Source organism: Panicum virgatum, chromosome 9K (genome assembly GCF_016808335.1).
Source record: "Panicum virgatum strain AP13 chromosome 9K, P.virgatum_v5, whole genome shotgun sequence".
Classification (NCBI taxonomy): Eukaryota; Viridiplantae; Streptophyta; class Magnoliopsida; order Poales; family Poaceae; genus Panicum; species Panicum virgatum.
Genome location: NC_053144.1, coordinates 69,266,210 through 69,293,459, shown reverse-complemented (window position 1 = coordinate 69,293,459; position 27,250 = coordinate 69,266,210). Strand labels below are relative to the sequence as shown.

The 27,250-nt window shown below is 44.9% G+C and overlaps 1 protein-coding gene across 4 annotated transcripts; it reads right to left on the bottom strand.

Annotated features, from left to right (window-relative positions):
* Positions 1-444: 444 nt before the first annotated feature.
* LOC120647455 (callose synthase 3-like) lies at positions 445-22,900 on the bottom strand. 4 transcript variants are annotated; one of them, XM_039924255.1, is made up of 44 exons: positions 22,659-22,899; positions 22,126-22,253; positions 21,818-22,051; positions 21,561-21,661; positions 21,010-21,134; positions 20,845-20,938; positions 20,621-20,731; positions 20,412-20,528; positions 20,201-20,293; positions 19,952-20,043; positions 18,847-18,973; positions 18,560-18,697; positions 18,400-18,476; positions 18,246-18,336; positions 18,023-18,136; positions 11,977-12,091; positions 10,707-11,041; positions 10,311-10,363; positions 10,114-10,174; positions 9,315-9,396; positions 9,199-9,248; positions 8,940-9,026; positions 8,195-8,332; positions 8,004-8,101; positions 7,833-7,917; positions 7,541-7,701; positions 7,327-7,450; positions 6,232-6,326; positions 5,488-5,629; positions 5,212-5,363; positions 4,765-4,874; positions 4,536-4,655; positions 4,287-4,355; positions 3,892-4,084; positions 3,629-3,773; positions 3,343-3,462; positions 3,141-3,256; positions 2,982-3,065; positions 2,729-2,841; positions 2,337-2,566; positions 1,454-2,245; positions 1,307-1,357; positions 987-1,172; positions 445-900 (listed from the first exon to the last, which is right to left on the bottom strand). In XM_039924255.1, exons 3-44 carry the CDS (start codon positions 22,020-22,022, stop codon positions 652-654), a joined length of 5,841 nt encoding a protein of 1,946 aa, XP_039780189.1. In that variant the 5' UTR covers positions 22,023-22,051; positions 22,126-22,253; positions 22,659-22,899; the 3' UTR covers positions 445-651. The 4 variants fall into 4 exon arrangements, with proteins under 4 accessions (XP_039780189.1, XP_039780187.1, XP_039780188.1 ...); XM_039924253.1 differs by having other exon boundaries at positions 18,246-18,476; positions 22,659-22,900; XM_039924254.1 differs by having other exon boundaries at positions 18,246-18,476; positions 22,126-22,239; positions 22,659-22,900.
* Positions 22,901-27,250: the final 4,350 nt, after the last annotated feature.

Below are 27,250 nucleotides of genomic sequence, written 5' to 3'. Positions count from 1 at the left end.
ATCTGTCTCCACCATGACATGTTGCATGCCTTGATCCGCTGCTGCTTGTAGTGACACAATACAAGCAGTGGTCGCGAGGAGATGGTGTGGTGAGCCGATTTCACGTAGTGGGCTTACAGCAAACGGTTTCTTTTCCAGCCATCCTCTTACTGCAGTGGGATTAGAAGATTTAAGTTTCAAAAGGCTATGTGATCGAGCAGCAGAACACGAAGCCTAAATATTAAAAACTCCAGATTATGCAGGAATTGAATGTGGAAAAATTACAAGTAAATTCCACTTCCATTTGAGAAGAGGATACAAGAGTAAATTCCACAAAAATAGATATTGCTTGTTAAAGACATGCAAAATATGTAAATATGTAATTTTGAGATAGTATGGAACGCTAAATATGTAATTTATGGTTCTTTTAAATGTGTAATTTTGTGGTACTTTTTAAATCGTAAGGTTTGTGACATTTACTCAATGTATAATATTGTGGCAACATGGAAAAGTTACACATAAGTTTAGGGGAATTGGGTGTGGGGAGGAAGAAAGGGATACAATATGACACCTTGATCTGATATTACGATAATAAAAATACACTATACCCATGACAAATATTTACAGACAGTGCATGTCGGAATAAAAGCAAGAATATACAAAAAGACTAAATCAGTCTTTGTTAAGAGATGACCGTTCCTTCTTTTGACCACCAAGAATTCGGGAAATTTGCAGTCCTCTACTGAACGCTTGATTAAATAGCATCCGCGTCTGGAACTCCGACACAAAGGGAAACCATGCGAAAATAGTAATTGGCGTGAATAGAAGCACCCCCATAATTATCTCATAGGCCCGCGCTAGGGCACGAACAGATCCCCATAATCCAACCTGTCGAGCAAGAGGCTTGCAAGCTTGTGCAATCTGAAAAATCAAATCATGCATAGTAAGACAACAGCAAGTATATTATAATACATAAGAAAATGAACCAGAGAAGAGCAAGAGCGCACCAATAGTATCCCCCATCCAGTGGGCAAGAATGCCAGAAAGCATACAAATGTATCTTGCAAGGTCATCTGAAACAATACTATCAAGACAATCAAAATAGCAGTGCAAGAAACAAATATCAAAAACTTGATCAGACGGAAGAATAGCTGGAAATCTGCACTGAATCTCTGCCTTCCCACAGACACTGTCTGCAAAGAGTATATGCAACTTATAAATGAGAAGTGGAAGAAAAGAAACTAGAAGTATGAACATGAGCTAGCACCAAAGTTAAGAACATTTCTTATGATTCATATTTTCTCACAAACTAAAAATTCGCCTTTACCTTCATAACAAGCAGTACCACCACAATTACGAGCCATGAGATTAAATATACCTAGAAGAAACAGCATTGTAAAAGTATAAGTGATCCACCAAGAAAACAATCAAAATATACCTTAATAAAAAGAGAAATTCAACCTCAAATGCTTACCAAGATACTTTTGTTTCCTGTGATATGCAAGTGGTAAACAAGGCCATACTGGTATATGAAAAACCGCACAGCCAAAATTATCTCAAGAAAAATTCCTATTGTTCCTGAATACTTCAAATGCTCTTGCTCCACTTCCCACCAAGATTCCCAGCTCTTGTCTGGAGACACACCGATCCCACCACGATTGCTGATCCACTTATTCCAATCAGACCAATCATCAACGATTTTCGCCCACTCAAATCCCGAGGGGTTGAAAAGGAAGGGTGCAAATAGCCATGTCAACACTAGGAACCACATAGAGAAGGTAATAAAAATATAGGCAATGGTTGAGCGATAAGATTGACCAAATAATTGGTATATGATGAGCAGAATCATCAGCTCAATCCCTTTAACAAAGTGGCTGCGAGAATAAAGTCTATAGTTCTCTGCGAACTTGGCGTGAAAGACGACAAATCCTCTACCAGTACCTCTGTACTGAGCACCTCCATGAAGCAACATTCTTCCATAGTAATGAGTCTTAGTGCCAAGGGAAAATGTAAAAAACACAGCAGCCAATTGCAAATTCATCATGATAAATTCACTTAGTGCCTTCCCAAATCCTCTTTCGAGACCAATTTCCATCATCATGGGAAGAGCCATCAGAAAACCAAGCTGAACAAGAGATTGTGAGGCAAGAGCAACTTGAAGAGGATGATTATGAATGAATCTTCCACGTGATAGCCCCTCTTCAAGTCCACTGAGAGCAAGATAAAGGCGCCCATACAGAAATACATAAACTGTGACAACCGTCAACTGAGAGAAAGTGTAAAACATGTTAAAAAACTTACTTAACGCTTAACTGATGTATTTTTAATGGATTGGAATCAACACAAAATGACCATACCAGTGTACTAAAATAAAACCCCACAGTTGTAAAGTAGCATGATAGCATCCTGAAGAAATCAAAGCGGTGCCCAAGCCGGTAGATATCACGGCTAAGAGTCTGCTCACCATTTCCATTTGCCACTTTAGCCTCAAACTTAGAGATCTGATTTAGTCCGACGTCTCTTCCTTTACCAACTTGCACATATTCATGGTGTGTTACATTGCCTCCACGAAGAGTTGAGTTATAGCCTAAAACAGCGAATGGACATATTCATGGTGTGTTACATCCTTTTTTAAGTTTATGAGTACAAAGCTAATGGGAAAAAATGAACACAGATCCCATTAGCATTGAGAATTCAAAATATAAAATACATCATGGAGTACTTAGGAATGTCATGGATTGAATCAAACCTGCAAAAATATCTTCATTCAAGTTGATACTCTTTGATGCCTTACTGACACCACCCCTTGTTAGATGGAAAAGCCTATCAAATACATCAGGATGCCCATAGTGGAAGCGGACCCTATCATAAAGCCATTAGTAAATTTAGATGCCAATAAAAAAGATAAATTTATAACTTAAGATTATGGGAATTCATAGGTACTATTGCAACTTTCAAAGAGTATACAGTATATGAATTAGTCAAGAAGGAGAAGCTCTCACTTCAGAGGGTTTGCAAGCAGACGCTGCCCGATAGTCACAAAACTGTGCTCCTGATTTGACATAAACCACGCAAGGGAAGACACACTGCATTGTCAAAGATAAAAAAAGTGAGATTAAGCAAACAAAAAATTCACCAATCTCCATTTCCAAGTAATTAACCTTCCAGTAAAAATATGCTCTCTAACTCCAAGTATAGATGGACGCCGCACTCCATGCTCCTTAAGGAACTCTTGGAGCAGGTTTCTCATTTTAAGAGCTTCTTCCATATAGTTATCCTACAAAATTAATAATATAAGCACAATTTAATATGAGATAAAAAGTTATCTTAACAAAAGAGAAGCATGGGCATGATGTGCAACACCTGGTTCATATCTATGGTCTGCAACCCTTCACCGCGGGTGAAAATTATTGCATGATTTTGATTTTCGGGCTTTCCTTCTCCCAACATTGCAGGGCCTGGAAGTTTTATCCGATATATGACCTTGGAAGCATAAAGATGTATTTAGATGAGCAATGTTATAGACTTTCCAAAGAATTGATGTCTGATGTGATGTAAACAATTGAGACTAGTGTTACAGATTAAAGCTGTATTGAAACTAACATGATTTTGCAAATTTGTGTATCAGGTCTAATATAAGTGATATTACCTGATCAAGATTTTGTACTGGATCTACAGATTCCGAATCCTTAGTTAGAGCAACCTTTACCAAAGTGGAATAATAAGCTGTCTCCATTTTCTTGACTCCTACTTCTTCCACCTCATCAATATATGCTACACGGAGAGAAGAGTAGCTGCGAGAAGTGCAACCCTAGCAATGAGTTTACTGGTAGACAAATACAACTAGAAAACGAGCATTTAATACTATGTATATATGTATTATATTTAGGAAAATGGTAGAAGCCCATTTACTTCCTCATCAGCTGCAATATGTCTTGGGCACTAGAAAGAGCAGCACGCTTATCATTTCCATATTGCTGGCATGAAACCACATATGTGAACTTCATGTCAGCCACAGCTTCGCATTGAGCAAATAAGGATCTCTGGTGTATCTTCCACTGTTCATCAGTTACAGACTCAGCTGCTTTGTACCCTTCCATGAGATCTGCAGAGTTGGGAATAATTTTTTTAGTAGAGCTGAGAAAAACGAGAATATATATGTAGATGCATCAAACAAGAACCATGCTACAGTAATAAACTCAGTTGATAACTGAATCAATCCGCAGTTCAGCATAATAATAACAAGGTTGGGGTGGGTGGCAGGAGGGAGAAACCCATGCTAAGAAAACTGATATGGTATATATTACCTTCACGTTTGGCCATATCTAAAAATGCTTCAAGAATCAAAGCTTTCCGGTAGTACATCATGCCTCTAACTGTCTCACAACAATCAAAATAATTTAAGAATCAAGAGGAACAAACTGAAAGATTACAACACTGATTTGCTAGGAAAAGAAGATTGATAGAAGTATTTGAGTTCTCCTGCATTTTTTCCTACGTATTTTTTTTTAAAAAGTAAGTGTTTAAGTACACATATAAATGTTAATCAGGAGTACCTGTTCGAGCTAGTGTTTGACCTCTGTATGAAGCCCATAGACGAAGCTCCTCCATAAGTTCTTCACTCTCTTTAAGTTCTTCCTCCAACCCAACCCTTTCCTGAAAGTTTTTCCATTCATCTACACACATAGGCATGACATGACAAAGTAAATGCCAGATGTTCTAGAGACACTTCATCATTGCACATTGCTACATGAAAAGGAGTTAAGGACAGAGTTTTTCCTTGACCTGGATAAATTTTTTGTAGGTAGAATAGGGTGGAAACTCCATCTTCATTTTCCTCCTCAAGTTCTTTTATAGAGAAAAGAACAGGTTCATTGTAATACGGAGTCAATGCGCTGCAGGAGGAGAAGAAATATAATCATTTATGGTATCAGCAGGAAGTTTTTGACAGGTGAACAAAGAGCAAATGAGGGAGGGAAGAAAGTTAAAAGAGCGAAGGAAAAATGTAGTTAATAGACATTTCTAACAGTAATCTACTACACTTCAATTTTGCAACTTTCATACAACATAGAACTAGTGTTTCTGTAAATTGGAAACTAAAAAATGCCAGCAGCAAAGGGATTGAAGTTAACAAAGTAGCTGCTCCAATAATTTGACATATGACACGATGAATTAGTATATATCAAAATTAACTTCAAGAAAATGATAACAGGGTTATTCACAAGCACTTACGAAAATGAGAGCATGTTTCGGACTTTAGGTGCATCAGGCATATCCATAAATAAGGAGTTGGTGAAAAAGGTAAGACGCCTTCTGGCTTCTAGATTTGAAGGAACATCCATAGCAGATTCTTTCACAGTAAGAAGTAGTTCCAGCCTTTTTATCTGGAGTGAGACAAATTATATTTGAACAAACATTTAGAAGTATATCACTTGTCATCAAGAAATGTTGCACAGAAAATTCAACACATATTCATGACATTGCAAATTTTAATTATTGCTTAACAACCTTTTCTAGCCAAGCATCTGTGTCTGTGACTTTTAGGGGAAATTTGATAGCCTCAGAAGGCTGAAATAATTGGTACTCTTGGTCCCATGTGGTTGTGTCCTCATTCCTTCGATATGAGCCTCCATGATTTGACTCCACAATACTGTCATGTTGCAAAAAAAAAAAAAGATTAGCCACAAAAGTCAGACAGAATCCTACTTTGACTTGTTTGGGACATAAAGGCTTTGTTGCTGCTGCTGTTGTGGAAATGCAGTGCTGAAGATACCACGAGACAGGACACCAGGATTTTGATTTTCATATATATGCTTGCCTGCACATTTGCTCATGTATTTGGACTTTGGAGGGATCGTGATATGCATGGACTCGTTATTCCTAAAACACTGATATAAAGCATAGGCTTCTAGTGAATAATAGCACATGGACAAAGATATATTTGACAGAAGTACTAAATACAGAAGTAAAAAAAAAAATCAGTTGGCATGCTACTTTTCTCTTGCGGCAAAATGTTATTATGATAGTTTTCATGTGCTTGTTGAAATCTATGGCATGCATTCCCTCTGTGATTTAGCCTTTTGGGCGATATGGATGATATGGGGAACTCAATATTGCAAACAATCTAATAGTAACAGACTGCCAAAATAGAAGTTGTCCATCGGATGTGCTCAAAAACAGCAAGTTAGCACAGTCAAGTGTTTCCTACTCCTACTTGGTAATACATGAAAAATTCTTAAACAATATTTGTACCTAAGATGGTCTTCAAATATATCTCTTGTTACAATCTCCAGCATATCTTGAAAAATCTTTGTTACAGCGCTTCTATCTTTCTCGTCATTTTTCTCCTGATATCATGTAAAGGGAGAAGATTAAGATGAATTAAACCAATGCAATGTAGTAAACCAAACATGAAGATAAACCGGATTCGATTTCATTTGTATGTGTTGGACTGAGGATAAAAGCCCCCACCCCTCCCACTATAACACCTGGGTTTTAGGGTCGGAGTGGCTAGAGGGGGTGGTCTAAGTTGGTACCAGAGCCAGGTCCTGGGTTCGATCCCTCCCGGCCACGCATTTCCGCTGCGCGATTTCCCTGGCTGCGTTCGCTGAGACCGAAGTGCTGAGACCGGACAGGTGGCACAGCCCCGCGGCTCGCCCGGCTCGCACGCAGTAGGGGGAATGTTGGACTGAGGATAAAAGCCCCCCCCTCCCACTATAACACCTGGGTTTTATGGTCGGGTTGGCTAGGTGGGGCGCTCTAACTATATGTACAACAAACATTGGATGATGCAGCAACAGTAGATATCTAAAAGAAAAAAGATGATAAAAGCTTAGCAATCATTAGCTGTCAAGCAAGGAAAGGTTTGAATACTTCCTAAAATGTATGGCATGTGGGTCTAATATTAGACAAAATAGAAAGATTCTTTTTTCTAATGTAAGTAGACATCATGCTAATCTGGTTTATGTAGCTCCAGGGTGCATTTTTGTAAAGAAAAGAAGAAGAACCAAGGTGTTAAGAGTACAAGGTGTTAAAAGAATCAGGCCTAATATAATTGCATATCATCAACACTTCCACGACAGTGTTAGGACCAGTATTCCAACAACCAACACCAGCTTGGAACATGAGGGGTGCTTGATGGTTACTGGAATAAGAAACTTGGAGTGCTATATCAAGCATGCTCTGTCAGTCTGCCCCATAGCTACCTGTTGTTTTATTTTTTTTAAAGAAACATCTATCCATAAGTTGACAAGTTTTCATATGATCGCTTCCACACAACACATCGATAGCAAATAGACAAGAAAATGAACATTCTTTTTCTAATGAAAGTATATAGGTTATACTTACCAAGTAGTTTACCAACTCAATGAACTTATTGTAGAGATCTGGCAGGGCACGCATATTCAAATCTGTAATAACTTTGTCCTCAGCGATGTATTTATCAACTTCTTCAAATATTTTATTTATGACCCTGAAAGCAACATATATAGAACAGTATCAAGTAGGCCATGGATCAGAAAACTATTTCTTCAGATTTTAATAGATGAAATCTAGGAGGGACCTTTTCTCTGGTACACCTTGTACAAGACCGTTGATGATATTCTTGAATGACTTATAACATTCCTCAATTGCACACGAAAAATAATAATCATTATCAAGCCTCTTTTTCAGATCTCGATCTTTGCCGTTGCTATCTTTAGCCATGTCAACTGCTATGGGTATCTGGCATTCACATTGTTCCGAAAAGATCAACTCTTTTTAACTAACAAATAGAGCATGAATGAACACTGCATCTGCCATGCTACAATATAGAAAAAATAAAGCTATTTGTAAAATAAAAGGCAAACAATAACCTTGCTAGCAAGTAAAAATGGAGGCCATTGCATGACACCAAGGGCCTGATCAGACACATACGGAACGAGTAGAAGCTCCTTCTCCCTATGCCAAAAATGTCGGCACTAACTTAAAATTGTAGAAAAGGCAAATCCAGGTGAAAATTAATTTTACCCCTATAATCCAATCACCTGTTGTTTATAAGGTCTTCTTCTCGAAAGCTAGTGACAATTTCATTCCACATCTGTGCAAACCTTGCAGCTATATTCTCCTTGTCCTCATGTTCCATCTAAAAAAGTAGTATCAATAACAAAAAATCCCACAAAATTAGCAATCAAGACATTTGAAATTGCAAAAATATAGTAAGAGTACAAAAGTGCACCTCCTTGAAACGATTGTGTAAGTAAGACTTCAGACCTTTCTTCCTTTTTGCATCAGATGTTTCAACAGGGATTAGACATGAGTTAAAGGCTAAAGGTATCGAATCAAAGCGAGATCGCAGCATTCCCAGTGTGCGAATCTGTCTTAACCAGAAAATAAAAGGTTTGTTTAGCAACTAAAGTTTCAACCAAAACTATACAGGCATTAAAGGATAAACGTTTTGTGTCAAAGAAATATCACTACGTTCCCAGTGTATGAATCTATCTCATCACAAAATGAAAGGTAAATGCGATTACATTCTTTGCAAAACCTTAGGTCTTCATTTGAAACTCAAAGAAAATGGTTACCATCAGAAAGTAACAGATCTAATTCACGGTCATCTATCACTTTCCAGATATCTTTTAGAGCTACTCCTGAACTTACTGAGCATATTCCATTTACTTGAATTACTTGAAATGATACAATAGAAAACAGCAAGAAATGCTTAATCAGGGTTAGTCACAAGAACTTCCTAAGGATTTACTGCACTAGTTATTCCGAGATTCTAATCATTCCGCTTCCTCTACTTTTTCTGTAGGTGACAACTGTAAATAAATCTAACCTCCATTCAAACAAACTAAATTGTTGTTATTTCCTGGTACTGGCTAGATAATTGCTGGAACAAAATATCAATTGTAGCATAAAAAACTGAGAATAAATCCTTTCTGCATGATTTATATTTAGACCATAGTCGATAATAAATATACCTCTCCAAGTCGTTGGAAAGCACCATAAATTCCACCAAGCAGAGTGGAGAAAATCGTATACCAAATTTGTGTATCCATGAAATAGACCTGTAAAGCAAACAAAAGTGCATAAAAATCAATGTGGTCCTCCCGCACTGCTCAAGTCCCCACGTTACTTGTTAGGAGACAAAAACTTGAGCTTCCTTTTTTCAGTGTAAAAAAGTATCATGGCCATAATAAGCACTTAGATTATAAGGAAAAGCAAATGAACAGGTCTTACCAGAATGATTGGGGCCCAAAGTGTAATAACAACACCAATGTTGCTCTTTTCTGCAAAAAAAACTTGGGATTGGTACAAACAAATGAACAATAAGTATCATTGTTAAATATACATACCTCTTGGGAAAAACTCATGCCACCGGTAAGTATGTATAGGGGACTTCATGATGTCCCTGGTGGGTTCAACAAGAGGTTTGATCTATAGGAACAATTAGAATACAGAGTTGGAGATATAGTCAATTCAAAAACATATTTATTTGAAATGGTAAATAACAGTTCTTTCAATTTTATTGGCCTAGCTACACTACAAATGCCATTTGCTGCTAGATGTAAACATAGACTTGGCCAACTGCCAACATGTATTTATTGGTAGTCATGCATGTGCAGGGGCAAGCACATACTCTATATCACATATCCATGTGGAGAACTCCAGGTATAATTACTATAACCAAGCCATTCACTGAGATCAACTGACACCTGTGGGGTTTTTATCCCACAAGGGTTTTCCATGTAAAATAACGTCTCATGTTTGATCTTATTTTGCATTATTTTTTATCACTTTCCTTGAGATGTGCTGTGTCCATGGGCTTAGAGCCCATCAGCTATGTTGCTGTGTACATGTATATCAAGAGAGAGACAGAAGAATAGAATTCAGGAAATCCCTCAAATTGCTGGAACAACATATATTTGAGAACAGAGAGAATATTGGATTTCATAATGTATAGGCGTGTGTGGTTGAATAATTATGAAGCTTCACATTTTTCTGAAGAAAACGTAACCAAAGCATGTTGCACCCTCTACTCACACCAGACTTCTGCTACATGCAATGTGAAATGGCTATACATGGCAGTAACTTTGATGAATTGACGATCATTAAAATAATCCAGTGTGAAAAAAAACATGTGTACAGAATTACCTCTACATAGTAGCTAAATGCAAACTTTGTCAAGAGAAGAGCAATCCAGAACATGGTGTACCTGAAAACACAAATCAGAATCATTGTGTGAAACTACAAGATAATCGAACTAAATATGCATCTTTCCAATTAAAACAGTGTTGACTAAATAATTTCCATTCATGCACATACGCGCACACAAAAGCATGTGTTCTTACATGAAAAGTGAGAAAGCACTTTCATGCATTCCCCTACCAACAAACAGACGAGGCTGCAAAAATACACACAACATTAGTTCATGAACTATATATCAGCATCGAAAAGAAAATGAAACTTCTACATTAGTTCCAGGTTAGAAACTAAGTAAAACAGTTTTAAAAAAACTAAGTAAAACATGTAAAATACCTAATTGAGAAATCTACGATTTTTTTAGTATACATCATTTTGTTTGCTATATCTCTTAGTTTGGACTGACAGAATAATAACAAATGAAACATTTACTTTCTTAAAGGGTCAAGATATATAATATTTTCTCTCAAGCATGCACGAGAAAGTGAAATGATAATTTGGAATTAAAGGATAGTTTCTGCAATTTACTAGAATTTTAAGTTCACCTGAGACCACCACATGATCAACCTCACGAGCTTGAAGTCTGAACTTTCAAGTTTCCGGCGCAGAAATGGAAGAAGAAAAAGAATAGCAGAAAGCATACTCGGTGACAAATACATGACTACTGAAATGACGAATAGGGGCGGGTGATTTTGTCCATTTCCGAACCAGCTTTTGATGGCTCTAATAATTCCAGTGGGATTTTCCCAGGTGTAAGCATATGTAACCGGTAGTAATACCACCCACAGGGCTGCCATTGTGAATTTGAGAAAATATCTGAGCTTAACTGCAAATTCCATTGTCCTCCTGGCCTTCCAATTAAATATAATATCAAGTGTAGCTGTAAACAACAAGAATTATTCAAATCAGAGCTGAGTTTGGACATACCATGTAATAATTATGACAGGATGAACGAGCATGTGGTACTAAAAAGTCATATCTTTATATTTCTTTTATAGAAAATGTCATGGGCAGCCAGCAGGCTGCCACCGAGATGGCAGGCGGAGCCAGCCCAAGGGCTCACGCGGAACAGTACCGCGTGAACAGTACCCGTCAAATTAGATTAGATGGATTTGGTTTGTTAGGAAAGGAATAAGATAGATTGATTAGGTTAGGATATTACTTAGGGGTCAGGTAAGCCTTGCTTACAGGTCAAGTAACCCTCTCTATATAATGAGAGGAGATGTATCAATCTAATTAAGCAATGAACAATGAAGAAACAATTCTAGTCTCCCTCAATCTCTCAAGCTCTTGGCAAAGCATAAGGCCTAGTTACCCCAAAATATCCATCTACATTACAGAAAATCTTCATCTTCATGTCTTATTTCTACCATGATTTTTATTGGAGTGACAAACTGACAAAAGACCGAGATAAGCAAAAATAAGTTTCTTGTCAACTAGACCAACAACATTGGCATTATTAATGTAATTTTATTGCTAATTTAAAAGTTCTAAAATATCATTACCAAGATGATACAACACTAAAGAACAAAGTTTTAAAAATGACAACAATGTTGAATCTTCTACAGTTGTTCACAATAAACTGAGTAAGGGTGTTTTTGAAATCTGTGTACATCTATATGAAGACCAACAATGATGGATTTTTTGTATGTACTATGGCATGGAATAAAAGTCCATCAACCCATTTGAGCTTTCATTTTATTCCTATACATATGGACAGCAAAACACAAATATGCAAGCATTCTTGGGAAAAGTAACCCTGACTAAGAAAAATAGAGTGTGTTCTATTAAGATTTCAATGCCAAGTTCCCATACCTTGTCCAAGATTTAGTATAGCTGAAGTGATAAAGATACTCAAAATCTTCTTGAAAACCACATAATCAAAAATATTGGCCAACGAGCCTCCATTCCAAGCAAGAATTATCATAACCTACGTCAAAATAAGATTGAAAACCTGAAATAGTAGTTTAGCTATATAACATCTAGCAAAGGATGTTATGTGCTTTCTTGTAGAGCATTTGTTAATACAATGTGTTGGTGTATATGTGAGCCCATGTATAGAGGCCCATCTAGAGGCCCATGTATAAGATCTATATATCCCACCCTTCTAGGGTTTGGAGGAATACATCCATTATTCCCCTCCTACATGGTATCAACCTAGGTTTAGGTTTCTCCCTCTCCTCCCAGCCACTAGCCGCCGCTGCCGCCGGCATCAATGGCCGGCCGCCGGCCGCCGGTGCCCCCTCCTCTCTCCTCCTTCCCTCCCCTTCCCACTTCCTCCTCTGTTCCTGGTGGCCCTGTTCCGGCCGCCGCCGCCTCGGCTCGGTCCCGCGCCGCCACCTCGCCTCCCCTGCTCGGACCTGCCGCTGCCGCCGCCGCAGCCACTGGCGCCCGCGCGGGCACGGGGGCGTGGCGGACGCAGGGGCCCCGGCCGAATCTGGCGCGGCGGCTGCGGCCCCTTTCGCCGTCGCCCTGGCCGCGGTGACTCCCCTGCCCGGCGCGAGTGCGGCGGCTACTAGGAACGCGGCAGCTGCTGGGGGTGCGGCGGACGGGCTGCCTCCCCCTGGCACGCCACCTACTGGGCCGCAGCCCAACGGGCCGCCACTGCCCGACGCCGCCCAGCAGGCCGCTGCCGTCGATCCGGCCATCCTGCGGGCCGCGGCACAGCTGCTGCAGGCCATGGGCGCCGATCCGGCCTCCCTGCAGGCCGCGGTGCAGCTGCTGCAGGATCCCGCCGCCGTCGCCGCTGCGGCCCACCGCGCTGCTGTCGCCGCGGGCAAGCAGCCCGCCGCCGACGCCACGCCTGATGCCGCGTGGACCGGACTCGGGATGTCGCCCGCGGATGCGCCGCTCTCCGCCGCGGCCCTCCTCGCCGCCAAGTCGGAGGCTTCGGCGGCCCAGGAGCGGCTCCGCGTGGCTGCCCTCGTCTGGGAGCGCGAGCGCGCCGCGGCCGACGCCTCCGCTCTCCGGGTCGCCGAGGCGGAGCACTTCCTCCGCGTGTCCTCCGGTCAGCAGCCCGTCGTCCCCGAGCCCGGCGCCTCTTCCTCCCGCCAGGCCCCGCCCGCTGGATCTGGAGCCCGGTACGACCCGACCGACCCCATGGTCGCCCAGCTCCACCTCCAGGCCGCCGGCGTCTAGAACATCAGGGCCCTGGTCACCGTCCTCCTCGACCCGACGTCCTCCTCCTACGGACGCTGGCGGGACCAGGTCCTGCTCGCCCTCCGCCGCTACGCCCTCGACGACCACGTCCTCCTCGACACGCCGATCGAGGCACAGGACGTGGCGTGGTTGCGCCTCGACAGCGTCGCCATGTCCTGGATCTTCGGGACTATCTCCCTAGATCTTCAGGACCTCGTCAGGGCCCACGGCGGCACCGCGCGGCAGGCCTAGGTGGCGCTCGAGGGGCAGTTCCTCGGCAACGCCGAGTACCGCGCCTTCCAGCTCGACGCCACCTTCCGCACCTTCGTGCAGGGGGACATCTCCGTTGATGAGTACTGCCGGCGGATGAAAGGCATGGCCGATGCTCTTCACGACCTCGGGAATCCGGTGTCTGATCGGATCTTGGTGAATCAATGTCCTGCGGGGACTGAGCAAGACCTATGACCACCTGAAGAGCTGGATCGCCCGCCAGAGGCCCTTCCCCTCCTTCCTGCAGATCAGGGACGACCTTGCCCTCGAGGAGATCACCAGGGGTCTCGCGCCCGGATCGCCCTCGTCCACCTCCACCGCGCTCGTCGCTGCTCCACCAGCTTCCTCCGCCGCCCCTGCCACCTCTCTCCTTGGTGCTGCTCCCGCCGGGCAGACCGTAGGTGGGGGGGCCGTGGACGTCGTCGCCGAGGTGGACGTGGTGGTGGTGGTGGCACTGGTGGCCCTACTTCTGGGGGTACCGGTACCGGTGGGGGCCGTCGGGGCGCGCCGACTCCGCCGGCTCCGGCTCCGACTCCCGCTTCTGCCCCTGCCCCTGGAGGTAGGCTCTGGCCATCCTTCAGCAACCCATGGTTAGGGCGCATTTCGATGTGGCCGTTCCAGGGTCCGGGAGGGGGGCCTCGTCCTCAGCTCTAGCCGGCGGCCATGTTCACCGGTGCTGCTCCCCTCTCCGCGCCGTACTGGACCCCGCCCGCTTATCCCAGTCAGCAGCCAACCTGGCCTGGGGGGTGAGACCAGGCCGCTCTGGCGCAGTCCTTCAGCACCATGGGACTGACGCCACCGGTCAGCACCGAGTGGATCGCCGACTTGGGTGCCTCATTCCACACCACTCCTGATGCCGGTATCCTCTCTTCCGTCCGACCCCCACACCCCTCTTGTACTTCTTCTATCATGGTTGGTGATGGGTCTTACCTTCCTGTCACCGCCGTGGGTTCTGCTCCTCGTCTTCCTAATATTCTTGTTGCTCCTCAAATGGTTCACTGCTGACAACTCCTGTTCTATCGAATTTGACTCTTCTGGTCTTACTGTGAAGGATTCGGCTTCCCGGCGTCCGCTCCTCAGATGTGATATCCCGGGGCCCCTTTACACTCTTCGGCTTCCTGCTTCCGCTGCTCCGTCTTCGACTTCTTCTTCGTCCACTGCTTTTGCCGTGACATCTTCTTCCACCACCTGGCACCGCCGGCTTGGACACCCCGGCCGCAACGTTTTGGCTCAGCTCAGTCGTAGTACCGATGTTCCATGTACTAGGGCTCCTGTTGAGCACCTCTGTCATGCGTGCCAGTTAGGTCGTCATGTTAGACTTTTATTTTCTTCTTCTTCGCATGCTGCGCATGCTTTTGATCTTATTCACTGTGATCTGTGGGCATCTCCTGTACTCAGCATGTCTGGCTACAAATATTACCTGGTCATTGTTGATGATTTTTCTCATTACTCTTGGACTTTCCCTTTGCGCGCCAAGTCTGAGACCTTCTCCACCCTCCTCCACTTCTTTGCCTGGGTGTCTACTCAGTTCGGTCTCACCGTTAAGGCCGTCCAGTGAGACAACGGGCGTGAATTCGATAACTCCACCTCCCGTTCCTTCTTCCTCTCTCGGGGTGTTCAGCTGCGTATGTCTTGTCCGTATACCTCTCCTCAGAACGGCAAGGCTGAGCTGATGATTCGCACGACGAACGACGTCGTGCGCACCCTTCTGATCCAGGCCTCTCTGCCCCCGCGCTTCTGGGCTGAGAGCGTCAACACCGCCACCTACCTGCTCAACCGCCTTCCGTTCACTGCTTCTCCTGCTCCCACTCCACACCACGCTCTCTTCGGTACCCCTCCTCGCTACGACCACCTTCGGGTCTTCGGGTGTGCGTGTTACCCTAACACCTCCGCCACCGCTTCTCACAAGCTGGCGCCCCGCTCGACTCGTTGTGTGTTCCTCGGGTACTCCTCTGACCACAAGGGGTACCGATGCTTTGACCTCACCTCTCGCCGCGTTCTGATCTCCCGACACGTCATCTTTGACGAGTCGGATTTCCTCTACTCCACCTCCTCCACACCTTCTCCTGGCCTCGAGCTGGAGTCTTTGTTTCCGACTGACACAGTGGTTCAACCACCATTACCTGTCTGTCCTTTTCCTGCAGGTTTTCCCGGCACACCGGCACCGCTTCCGGTGATCCCTGCTGCGCCAAGCGCGGCCCCGGTGCCCGCGGTCGCGCCACGCGCGGTCCCCGGACCTCCAGTCATGCCGCGCGCGGATCCGGTGTCTCCCGCTGCGCCACGCGCAGCCCCGGTGCCTTCCCCTGCCCCTGCGCGGTACGCTTAGCCGGTGCAGGTGTACCGGCGTCGCTCGGCGCCGACACCGGCGCCGCAGCGGTACGCTCAACCGGTGAAGGTGTACCGGCGTCGTTCGGCGTCGACACCGGCGCCGCCTTCTGCTCCGGAGGCTCCTGCAACGCCTACACCGGAGCCGTCGCCGCCGCCGCCTCCTCCAGCTCCCTCTCGAGCCGAGCCGGAGATATACCACCCGCCAGTCATCCATCGGGATCCTCGGCATATTCATCCCATGGTGCCTCGGCGGATGGCGTCTCAGGCCGCGACTCTCTCTGCCACCGAGGGAGAGCCGCGGGTCTATCCGGTACCCTCCTCTGTCCGCGACGCCTTGGCAGATCCTCACTGGCGTCACGCGATGGAAGAGGAGTACGCGGCTCTTCTTGCCAACCAGACGTGGGACCTCGTGTCGCGTCCGTCTGGTTGCAATGTGGTTACTGGCAAGTGGATCTGGACGCATAAGCGTCGGGCTGATGGCACACTGGAGCGCTACAAGGCTTTCTGGGTTCTCCGGGGGTTCACTCAGCGATTTGGTGTGGACTATGATGAGACCTTCAGCCCAGTGGTGAAGCCCGCTACGGTGCGCACGGTCCTCTCGCGCTCCTGGCCTGTGCACCAGCTGGACGTGAAGAATGTGTTTCTTCATGGCACTCTCTCAGAGACTGTCTACTGCTCTCAGCCAGCGGGATTTGTGGACTCGAGACGTCCGGATATGGTCTGCCGGCTCAACAAGTCTCTCTATGGGAAGCAGGCTCCTCGGGCTTGGTACTCTCGGTTCGCCACGTTCTTGCTGACATTGGGGTTCACCGAGGCCAAGTCCGACACGTCTCTCTTCATCTACCGCCGTGGGGATGAGACTGCATATCTACTGCTCTATGTCGATGACATTGTGCTCACAGCCTCCAGTCAGCAGCTACTTCAGAGTGTCATCTCCTCTCTACAGCAGGAGTTTGCTATGAAGGATCTGGGTCAGCTCCACCACTTCTTGGGCGTCACTGTTGAGCATCGCCCGTCTGGTCTTCTCCTTCACCAGCGGCAGTACACACTCGATATTCTGGAGCGAGCTGGGATGACTGATTGCAAGCCCTGCTCCACTCCTGTCGACACTCAGGCGAAGCTGTCTGCTGATCTGGGTGATCCGGTGGCTGATCCTACTGCCTACCGGAGTCTGGTTGCCGCTTTGCAGTACCTCACCTTCACCAGGCCGGACCTCACCTACGCTGTTCAGTAGGTCTATCTCCATATGCATGATCTCCGGGAGTCACAACTTGCTGCGCTGAAGCGTCTCCTCCGCTACGTCCGTGGCACTGTGGACCTCGGCCTGGTGCTTTACCGCTCGTCTTCTGCTGAGCTGGTGGTCTACACCGACACTGACTGGGCTGGCTGCCCGGACACTCGTCGCTCTACTTCCGGCTACGCCGTCTTCCTGGGCGGCAACCTGGTCTCCTGGTCGTCCAAGCGGCAGCCGATTGTCTCCTGCTCCAGTGCTGAGGCGGAGCACCGCGCTACGACAGCTCTTGGCGGAGCTCCACAGCCCGCTCGCCAAGAGCACGCTCGTCTACTGCGACAACGTCAGCGCCGTTTATCTCTCCACCAACCCTGTCCAGCATCAGCGGACGAAGCATGTGGAGATCGACCTACACTCCGTGCGCGACAGAGTCGCCATCGGCGATGTTCGGGTACTCCATGTCCCGGCTATCTCCCAGTTTGCTGACATCTTCACCAAGGGATTGCCCTCCTCGACCTTCTCGGAGTTTCGCTCCAGTCTCAACGTAGCCGGTGGCTAGTTGTGGCTGCGGGGGGGGGAGGGTATTTGCTCTTTGTACTCTATTTGTACTCTCTTCTTGTCCAGTCTTGAACACCGCTGCGTCGGTAGTTCAGACTGCGGGGGGTGTTAGCTTTTTCGTTGTCCAATCTTGAACACCGCTGCGCCGGTAGTTCAGACTGCGGGAGGTGTTGGTGTATATGTGAGCCCATGTATAGAATCTATATATCCCACCATTCTAGGGTTTGGAGGAATACAACCATTATTTCCCTCCTACACAATGCACATGAACCTCAAATGTTCAAAATAATTCAGGAAATGATATTGAAGAAAAAGTGGATAACATTAAATACATACCTGAAGAGCTAAAATAAAGAAGCTCCACAGTCGATCGAAGCTCCTAAATATGTGCCAAAATGAACGCAACTCGACAAAGTTGACCTTTCCTTTCTGTCTGACTATTCTTGCGGTCTGAGCAATTTGTTACATTAAATGTTGCTAACCCAACAAAATACAAGCATAACATAAAGATATATGCTAACTTGCTAAGATCCTAAAACAAAAACACAGGCCAACTCACTTCATTTCTTTCGTCAGCTAAGTTTGAAGGTTGATAAAAGAAGTCGGCATCAGCTCGCATAGGCCAACCGAGCCGAAAGCAGTCGGCAGACCTGCAATTTAATAATGATATAAAATCTAGAGAGCTAACAAATATATAATAAAAGAACCAATACCAGAAGTATTCATTAAGATCATCATAGTTTCTCCACTCAGAATGATTTCCTTTCTCTCTTTTGCTCCTTTCAGCTTCCTGAAGAGTGTAGGAAAAAAAATGTAACACAGAAAGAAGCAAAAAGCACAAGTGAGGTAACCGAATGATGAGAGCAAACTTGCCTTTGCTATGGTGTTGTATATTGGTGTAACAACTTTTCTCAGAAAGGCTTCTTTCTCACCACCATAGGCTGGCTTCACATATTCACCCGTCAAGGCACTCACATTTCCAGCTAACATGCCATACATCTCAAATGCCATCTATGACAATTACCAGAACTGTCAGCACAATCCTTACTATCAATTAACTCCAAACCAAGCACTTGCAGAAAAAAAATGTTCAGCTATCTAATATGCTTCTTGATTTAAGAAAGGAATATGTACAAAATATACTTTTTGTCGAATCATACATGGTGATATATGTAGCAAATGCACTCTGGCATAAATCGCAAGTTTGCAGCTTCACCCCAAATGAGAAGGTACAGACCCATATAGAGTAATTTTCGTTGTTGCATCTCCTGCTGAATTGTTGGCAACCTTTTTTACCAAGCAAGGCACAACAAAGAAAAAATGGTAAGGATACATATAGAAAATGTATTAGAGCATGTTTTTCATCCTTCCATTCGAAAAGAACTACTTTCACCTTTCAGTACTTGGTAAAGTATATACTTCAAAGCTTATTTTTCAATTTTTTAATCAATTGAAGATGAAAATAACAACTCTTAATTGGCATTGGATTTTTTATATGTCCCAGAAAGTACTTTAAAATCACCTTCTTTCTGAGTTAGAATGTATTAGCTTCTGCGGATGTGGAGAATTTATTAAAGAATTTTTCTGTTATCAGCTTACCATTCATCAATCCGTACATGGTAAAAAAAAATAAGTATATTAGATATGTGCATTATTTCCATAAGAAAAAGTTGAATCCTTGACTAGTTATAGAGATCCGGTTCATGAAGCAGAAGCTGAATAACATAATAAAACAGTCCATCTATGAAATACAATTTTAGAGCCAAAGTTGGTAAAGATGTAGAATGAGATCTGCCACTAGATATTGTTTGCCATACTGAGTCTAGATCTCATGCTACAGTGACAAAACATATTTTTGCAGATTGGTCAACCTTGCACATTGTGAACTTAATTTCGAGAAAACCATTGCATTTCGACTTCCCACAAATCATGAAAATATTTCCACCTTCTAAAAAATGAGCTTCACAAGGAAAGGTTAATGTCATATCCAGGATCTTTCAGTCAGCTTTCTTATTCTTTTCTTTCCTACAAAGCTGGACATGACTGGTTGTATCTTTGTACCCTTTAACTTTTCTTATGCCTGTTGGGGTTGTAAGCCCTTTTGCTAGGTTCTGTGGGCCACTGTTATATTTTAGCCATATTATAGGTATTTATATAATACAACATAACATAATATAATACCTTTGCACAATTTATTAAAATGGCAAAGCACTTTGTACAAATGGATAGTTATAGGGAAAAAAGTTCAGTTCTTAAGATAGTCACCAAAGGCTGCTCTTGCGACCAAGATATTTGCACCACTTCTTGTAATTCTTAAACAACCTCTTCATGACATCATTTAGTGCGTTGTCATCCAACTGCAACAAGAATCATGAAAAGTTAAATGGTAGACTTAAAAAAAAAAGGAATATCAACAGGAAGAAAAATAAGATAAGTGTGTGGAACATAACAAAGAAGTAAGAAATTATAAATTAGATCAACCAAGTGGTTGAATATTGACAGAAGAAAGAAAACCTTGGATTGTTGATCAGTCTTCGGATTTCTTCGTATATGTATGTTAGCAAGAAGTAAAATCAAATGTTCCCTTTGATTTGAAACACTATCTGTCTGCATGTCAAGATGTTGAAAAAATAATAAATAAAAAATTGAATCAGTTTAAAGCCAACGTAAAAATATAAATAATAAAAAATTATACAATAACTAAAAAATGTGTAGATCGCCTTTCCTGAAAGCCAAACATAGCTTGCAGCCAGTCCAAAAGGTCCTCATTCACCTTGTGCTCATAATTTTTGGGCCATGGAAGACCCCTGGTATTACGAAGAGCAGAGGCAGCAGCTTGGATCTTAGAGGTTGACAAAATAAAAGTTACTTCATTTGGACATCCTTAAGTTTACAGGATAACTTCATTGAATAGAAGAGTGTTGACAAAGAAACCTCTGGAAATTTCATGACTGCCTGATTGCCACTATCCGGATCAAGAGGGAGAATGTTAAAAGGGAGATAAATCTTCGTCTTCTCTTTAACCTTATCAGCAGCTTCCAAGATCTAAAGACATACAAAATCTGTAACGACTATCACTTGCATAGGTGCAATAACCATATTATCATTATTGAACTTTAGAAACAGTAAAGGGAAGTAAATAAGTTGTTTGGTTACACCTCATGGTCAACTTCAACAGCATGTTGTTGGGTAACTGCTTTTAAAACTTCAAATAGAACAGCAGCAGTCTGGTAGGCTTTGGTTAGTTGGGCACTGCGTGAATGAAGTGGCAACATTGATGACCAAGGAGAATATGGAATCAAAAGGAAATGTAGCATACATACCGATCCACTTGGGCAGAAGCATTCTGAAGTGCTTGAATATATTTCTTGTAGTACTGTTGATAGAATGTCTGTATTTCCCGTGCGTCACTTTTCTGTCCCCTTCCCATCAAGGTGGGCTCATTCTCCTAACAAAGCAAATGGTTAGCAAGTAATAAAATTTATATTACATAAATGTTCTCCTTTTTTTTCTTTTCAAGGAACTGTACAGTTGGCTCAGCATCACATGAATCTGTGCTTTTAAAAAACTAAAACAAGGCATTGTTTTCAATCAAAAAGCTTTCCAAATTTTCTGATGAGAAGGATTTTAGATCATGGAAGTGGTTCCATTATTAGCATGTGATAAATTGTACACTGGAGATATGTCAGTGTTGAAACATAACAGTGTTAGATGCCAGTGAAGTGTATAAGCCGATTCAGAACTGGGAGGCAAACTAAATAAAGGATAGAAATACACAGAGGCAACTTGGTCGTGCATATGTTGGAGTTGGACAATTGCAGAATAGACATAGATGCAAACAACGACCAACTAGAAGTACTATTTCAACTCATACCCTTTCAAGCCGTTGTAAGAGAGCTGTCTTGAATTGTCGGACACCACGACCGCTTGAAGTCGGATCTAACCTGTGAGCCTTTTCGAATGCATAGAAACGACCTATCAATTATTGCAGATATGCTCATTAATATGACTGGAAATGGTATGGAGTAGGATAGTATTTTTAATCATATTCATTTATGGAATTTTCTTTCTGAAAATCGTACAGACTCGTTTTTCTTCAGAACATGAGAGGAACGGAGCGGGTTATCTTACAGAGATAGGCGACGCGGGGGTTGGCCCCCTCAACCTCATTGGCAACACGGAGAATGGGCGCAATCTCAACAAGCGATGATGGCACCACCTCACTGTCGAACATGGGCTCACCAAGGTTCACGGCGGTCTGTGTCCTCAGGATGCGTCGAGGCCCTGGCTGCTGCATCGGCCCCGCCCGGGACAGCGTTCGTGACAAGGACGTCATCGCGATCACTTGTGGTCACCACCCGGGAGCTGGATACACAAACCGAGGTGAGCTTAGCACCATGACGGCTCCATAACACACATGGAGCAGTTGTGCGCAGTACCTTGCTGCACCCGTCGCCACAATTCAGCAAATACGAGGAATAAATCCCGGCAGCTCAACCAACCACCCCGAAACCGTGCTTTGAAGCTAGCCCATGCCTGGAATTCCCCAAATTCTGCGTTTGAAAACCTGGCAGCATGAGCGACGATAAACCAATTGTTCTCAGAAGCTACCAAAAAGAAATTAAAAAAATGGCCTACTCCAGATTGTGCACGCACTTGAGCTGCAATGAACTGCAACTGCAAGCAGAGAACAGAGGTGGTAAACCTCTTGGCAGAGCACTACTGCACCCCGCACCAAAAAATGCAGAAGCCAACCTACTAGCAGAATCGCACGCGCCTAACTAAAATGGTATGCAGCGTCGCGCCTATTCGAAGCTGCTCCGCTTTCCGCTGAGCACACGGGAGCCTTGTGTAATACGGCGATGAATAGGAGGATTTCGGCAGCTCCACACAGCGCAGCGCGTGATCGAAAATCGGAATCGAACCAAATAGAGAAGGCTAGAAATAAGAGACGCGCCGAGCCGTTACGCACCTCGCACGCGGGGAAACGGAAAACCTCGCCGGCCGCCGCTGCTAGAGGCCCAGGCCGGCGCGCGGAGCTAGCGGTGCCCCTTCGTCCTGGCTCGACGGGCGAGAGCGGAGCGGCGAAGCTTCGAGGAAGCCTTAGACGGGGAGGCGGTGGGCCGGCTGGCTCCCCGCTGGGTGGGCGTGATGATTTTGGTGATCGGCGCTGGGGACGGGGAGGTTTTTGAGTTGTGGGAGGGAGGAGAGACGGTGCCGGTGGGAGGGAAGTGGGAAGACGACACCGGAAGTGGAAGGGCCCGGTGACCCCGGGCTGGAAGTTGGGCTCTATTTACCGCCCCCTGCCACTAGAAGCGGAGAGGACCCGCTCGAGAGGTGGGGGGAGGACGACGACGAGGTCACGAGGCCGTGGACCGGTGGGTGCGCGTGCGGGCGGCGGTTTCGGCAATTCCTCGGCGACCTGCCAAAGCCACGTTGCGCCGCAGAGACGGTGCTGCAACCTCTTCAGTCTTCACCGACCGATCGAAACCATTCCCAAGTTGGGGAGGGAGGCTCTGTGATGGTATCGCTATCCGTTCACAAATGGACGATCGCTGAGGTGCCGTGTGCGACTGCCATAACCGTCTTCTCAGGACAAAACAATCGGTTTGATGAAAATGAAAATGAGACGGCGATGTATGGTGTCCAAGAAGGGAACATAACTGCGCCATCAAGGACAAGTGTCGTGATGAATGAATGAGCGCCAGAAAGCTACCGATACACTACTGCGATTTCTGGGCGGCGACCGTGTTGGCGCTCCAGTCAAGCTATGCCAGTCAGTCAAGCACATCAAGTAAACAAAACCAATGACTAATATAGTGCAGTCTGCATGTGGCAGTGTGCGCCCAGGAAGCCCCACACACAAGTCTCCTCGGCCCTGCTGGATCGTCTTTATCTGTTGCATCTTTGCTGATTGCGTGCTTATCATCGGGACCTTTTCTTTTGTGGAGCATTAATTCAAGCACTGAAATCAATCAAGCACCGGTAGGGTCACGATCAGGTCGCTTCGGTTGGCCGAAGAATGTGCATCCTGTTCCACGCTAATCCGTTCCTGCTCGGATCGATAAAACTACGCCTCAGCGACGCATCTCGAGTCCACTACTGCCCCCTATCGACCTCTGGTTCAGGAAAGGAATATGTTTCCGGAGCATCGCCGTTCGCGTTCTTCCACGTACAGAAAGTCGCATCTCGAGATACAAGTTTATCTTTTTAAGCAGCAGGTATGAGTAGAGAGTACCATTATCATGGAGGGTCGGTATCAGTCGCTAATCGAAGCGGCAGCTTACTGTAACACTATATGCGCAGCAGCTGCAGAAGGAAAAAAGATTCGACATGGATGGACAGGCTCCTCGATCGTTCCCACGGCATGCTCTGGCTCATCTATCCCACCATAATTTAGTCAGGAAACAGTGCTAATCCAACACATACTAATCACTTTCGTTTGGACGAGAGAAATTGTTTTGGCCAATTTTCCTTCCTTCTCTTAAAAAGATCGAACAGAGGGTATCTCGCCAATGGTATTCAGCCAGACTGCTGCCGGGTTCGTACGACCTATCCATTTCGTGCTGCGAAATTCAATCGTGAATGCGATTAGATTTACGAGCTTGGCCCATATAAATAATTCTAATAAATCTCAAAAGCCCATTAGCGTTAAGAGGAGGTACACCATCTATTAGTCCTGTATTGCTAATGGACGAGGGTGTAAGGGGTTTTTCTCCCTTTAAATACGGACCACCTCCCTCATGGAAAAAGTGAACCATAGATCGCTATACGTGGAGTCCCTGAGGTTTGGGAATTCGTAAGAAGATCTAATCTGAGTTAGGGTTTTGCCTCCTCTCGTTGCTGCGCCGCCACCGTAGTCTTCTCCATCCCGAGCGCCGGCGTGCACCGGCGAACGGGAGAGCAGGTCTCCGGAACCGCTCGGTCTTGTGATCCTGCACCGGGAGAGGGCGAATAAGGTTTTTGGGAAGCGCTAAGCGCGACTGCTCATCTTCTTCGCCACGGCTCGTCCTCCGTCCAAGTCAGGAGCTGCGGCGTACCGTCGTCTGCAACGCCGGTTGCTGCGCTCCGTTCGAAAGACCGTCTTCGTCTAGTCTGCGCCTTTCGTCTTCCCGGCGGCTCCCGCACAGTACGTATTTTGTGATCAGATCTGTTTCATAATCATGTTTTCTGAGACCATGTTTACGATATACGTATTGTCTAGTATGTTAGAGTCATGCATGCTAGGTTTAATTCTCATCATGATAAATCTAGTTCGGAATTTAAACTTACAGTTGTCTATTTTTCCAACATTTTTCCAACACTTGTTTCCTCTATTCAGAATAGGAGCTATCCATACACGAACATGTCACACTCATGATTTCGCCCCAAACAAAAATTAACAAATTCTATTGTCGTACGTCCGTTCGGACATGCATCTTGTGAGATGCAGATTTGTACAAGAACACCCCAAGAGAATCAATTCTTAAAAGAGTCCAGAACGTACGATGCTATGTTAACGAGCCCTCCCATGGAGGAGAAAGCAGCAGGAATTGTGACTCCACGTCCACCAGCAGGTTTCCGGATTGAATCATGGAACGGATTCGTTCTTGGAGGGGAATGAGTGGATCTGGTTGTGTCACTCGATCCGGGAGGGTTTCGTTCCCAAGGTCAAAACCTGGGGATTGATTCCAGGTCGCTAAGAGCCGGAATAGCCAAAACGGGTTGGAATAAAACCAAGACCGGCTTTATTCCGCTCCAAACGAAACGGCTATGTTATGGTAGATCAGATTTTAAACCGGATAAAATCAATCCACACGGAATATATAGGCCTTGCTCCTGGTCGTTCCGATGGAACCCAACGAGGCCTAAAGCGGGTGGCCTGCTTTGCCAAAGCCAGGAGGATCAGCACTGGGACGCGCCGCGGAAAGGCCCACTGCTCCCACCCCACCCAACCGATACCTAACCGCTGCCGTTTCGGGTGGAAGGATAGGCAAAGCTCAGCTTCGCTCGACGCGACGTGGAAGCTGCGAGAAAGCGGCGCGGTGTCTGTCGCCCGGAGCGAACCGATCGATAGCTCGCGCGGTGACGGCTCGTGCTCGTGGTGAGCATGACCAGCCGCCTACCGGCCGGCCAGCGCGCCGTCCGGCAACGGCCAAACCAGCTGCCCTTTGCTGAGGAACTCGCCAACTCGGTGTCAGACAGACACTCCGTGCCGGCGGCTACACGCGTGCAGAGGCGTCCCTGCTCCATTGGCCTGCCGGAAAAAGGAGGCAACACAGCTCTCGGATTAGCCTCTGATCTTTACGACAAGAGCTGATTCAGGCGAGTGCGCCAATTGTAACTTTTGTTTCATGTTTGGATTAGTATGTTAGAAGGATGGTGTATTGGTGTGTGTCAATCAACGGGTCCGACTTGGTTTCTTGCATCAGGAGGGGATTCAGATTTTTATTCCAAGTGTCACGATCCTCGCCAATCCAGAAGTCAGGTTCACCGATTGATCAATGCAACTGATGTAAAGAGAGACCCCACACCACACCCAAAGAAAGACGACTTGGGTTCACAATAATGGTGGTAGTCTGATGAGCCATGTTTTCTTAGTGAAGGGGGTTTGCTACCTCTTTGCTGGGTGCAGAGACCCCCGAAAAAGACAGGACCGGATCTAGTCATGTTCAACATACCTGCTTTTGCCTTTCGGAACTAGTCATGTTCAATCAGCTAGTGAAAGCTTGTGCGAAGATACTAGAAAAAACAAAAGTAAGCCCTCGCAAAGGCGGATTAAAGTCTGGTGATTATCTCCTTCGTGTTCTGGAAAAAGAGAAGGCACAGGCTGCCGGCTGCTGGTGCTAGGAATAACAAAAAACTGAAAGCGCCTTTTCTGGCGCACAATCTAAAGCTGCCAAGTAAAAACAACCCGTTCTGGTTAGGGAAAAGTCCAGTTCACACCTTCCAACTATCGCAAAAGTCCGATTTACAACCTTCAACTATGAAACCAGACAACATAGGTCATCCAACTGTTAAAACCGGACAAATTTGGCCCCTAAGGTGGTTTTCTATTTTGCCAGAATTAAAAATATTCAATTTTACACAAAAAATTTATAAGTAATTCATTTTAAGTAAAAAAATATGAAATGGGTATCAAAAGTTTTCTAAAAATGTAATCTATCTATTGTCACATGACTTGTGAGCTATTCATATCTATTTTTTATGTTCATAATATTTGGTTGCTTACAGTTATGCCTATTGTTTTTAATAACTAAGATTCAAATGGAGCAATAATAGATAGGTTACATTTTTAGAAAAATTTTGGTACTAGTTTCATAATTTTCTGATTTAAAGTGAAATAGTTTTGATTTTTAGATCTAATTAGATTTATTTAATTTTTTTAGAAAATTCAAAACCACCTTCAAAACCACCCCAAGGGCCAAATTTGCCCGGTTTTGACAGTTGGATGGCCTATGTTGTCCGGTTTCGTAGTTGAAGGTTGAAAATCAGACTTTTGCGATAGTTTGAGGGTGAAAATTGGACTTTTCCCTTCTGATTACGGAGATTCAGGCGACGTTATCTGCATCTCTAGTGGGTTCC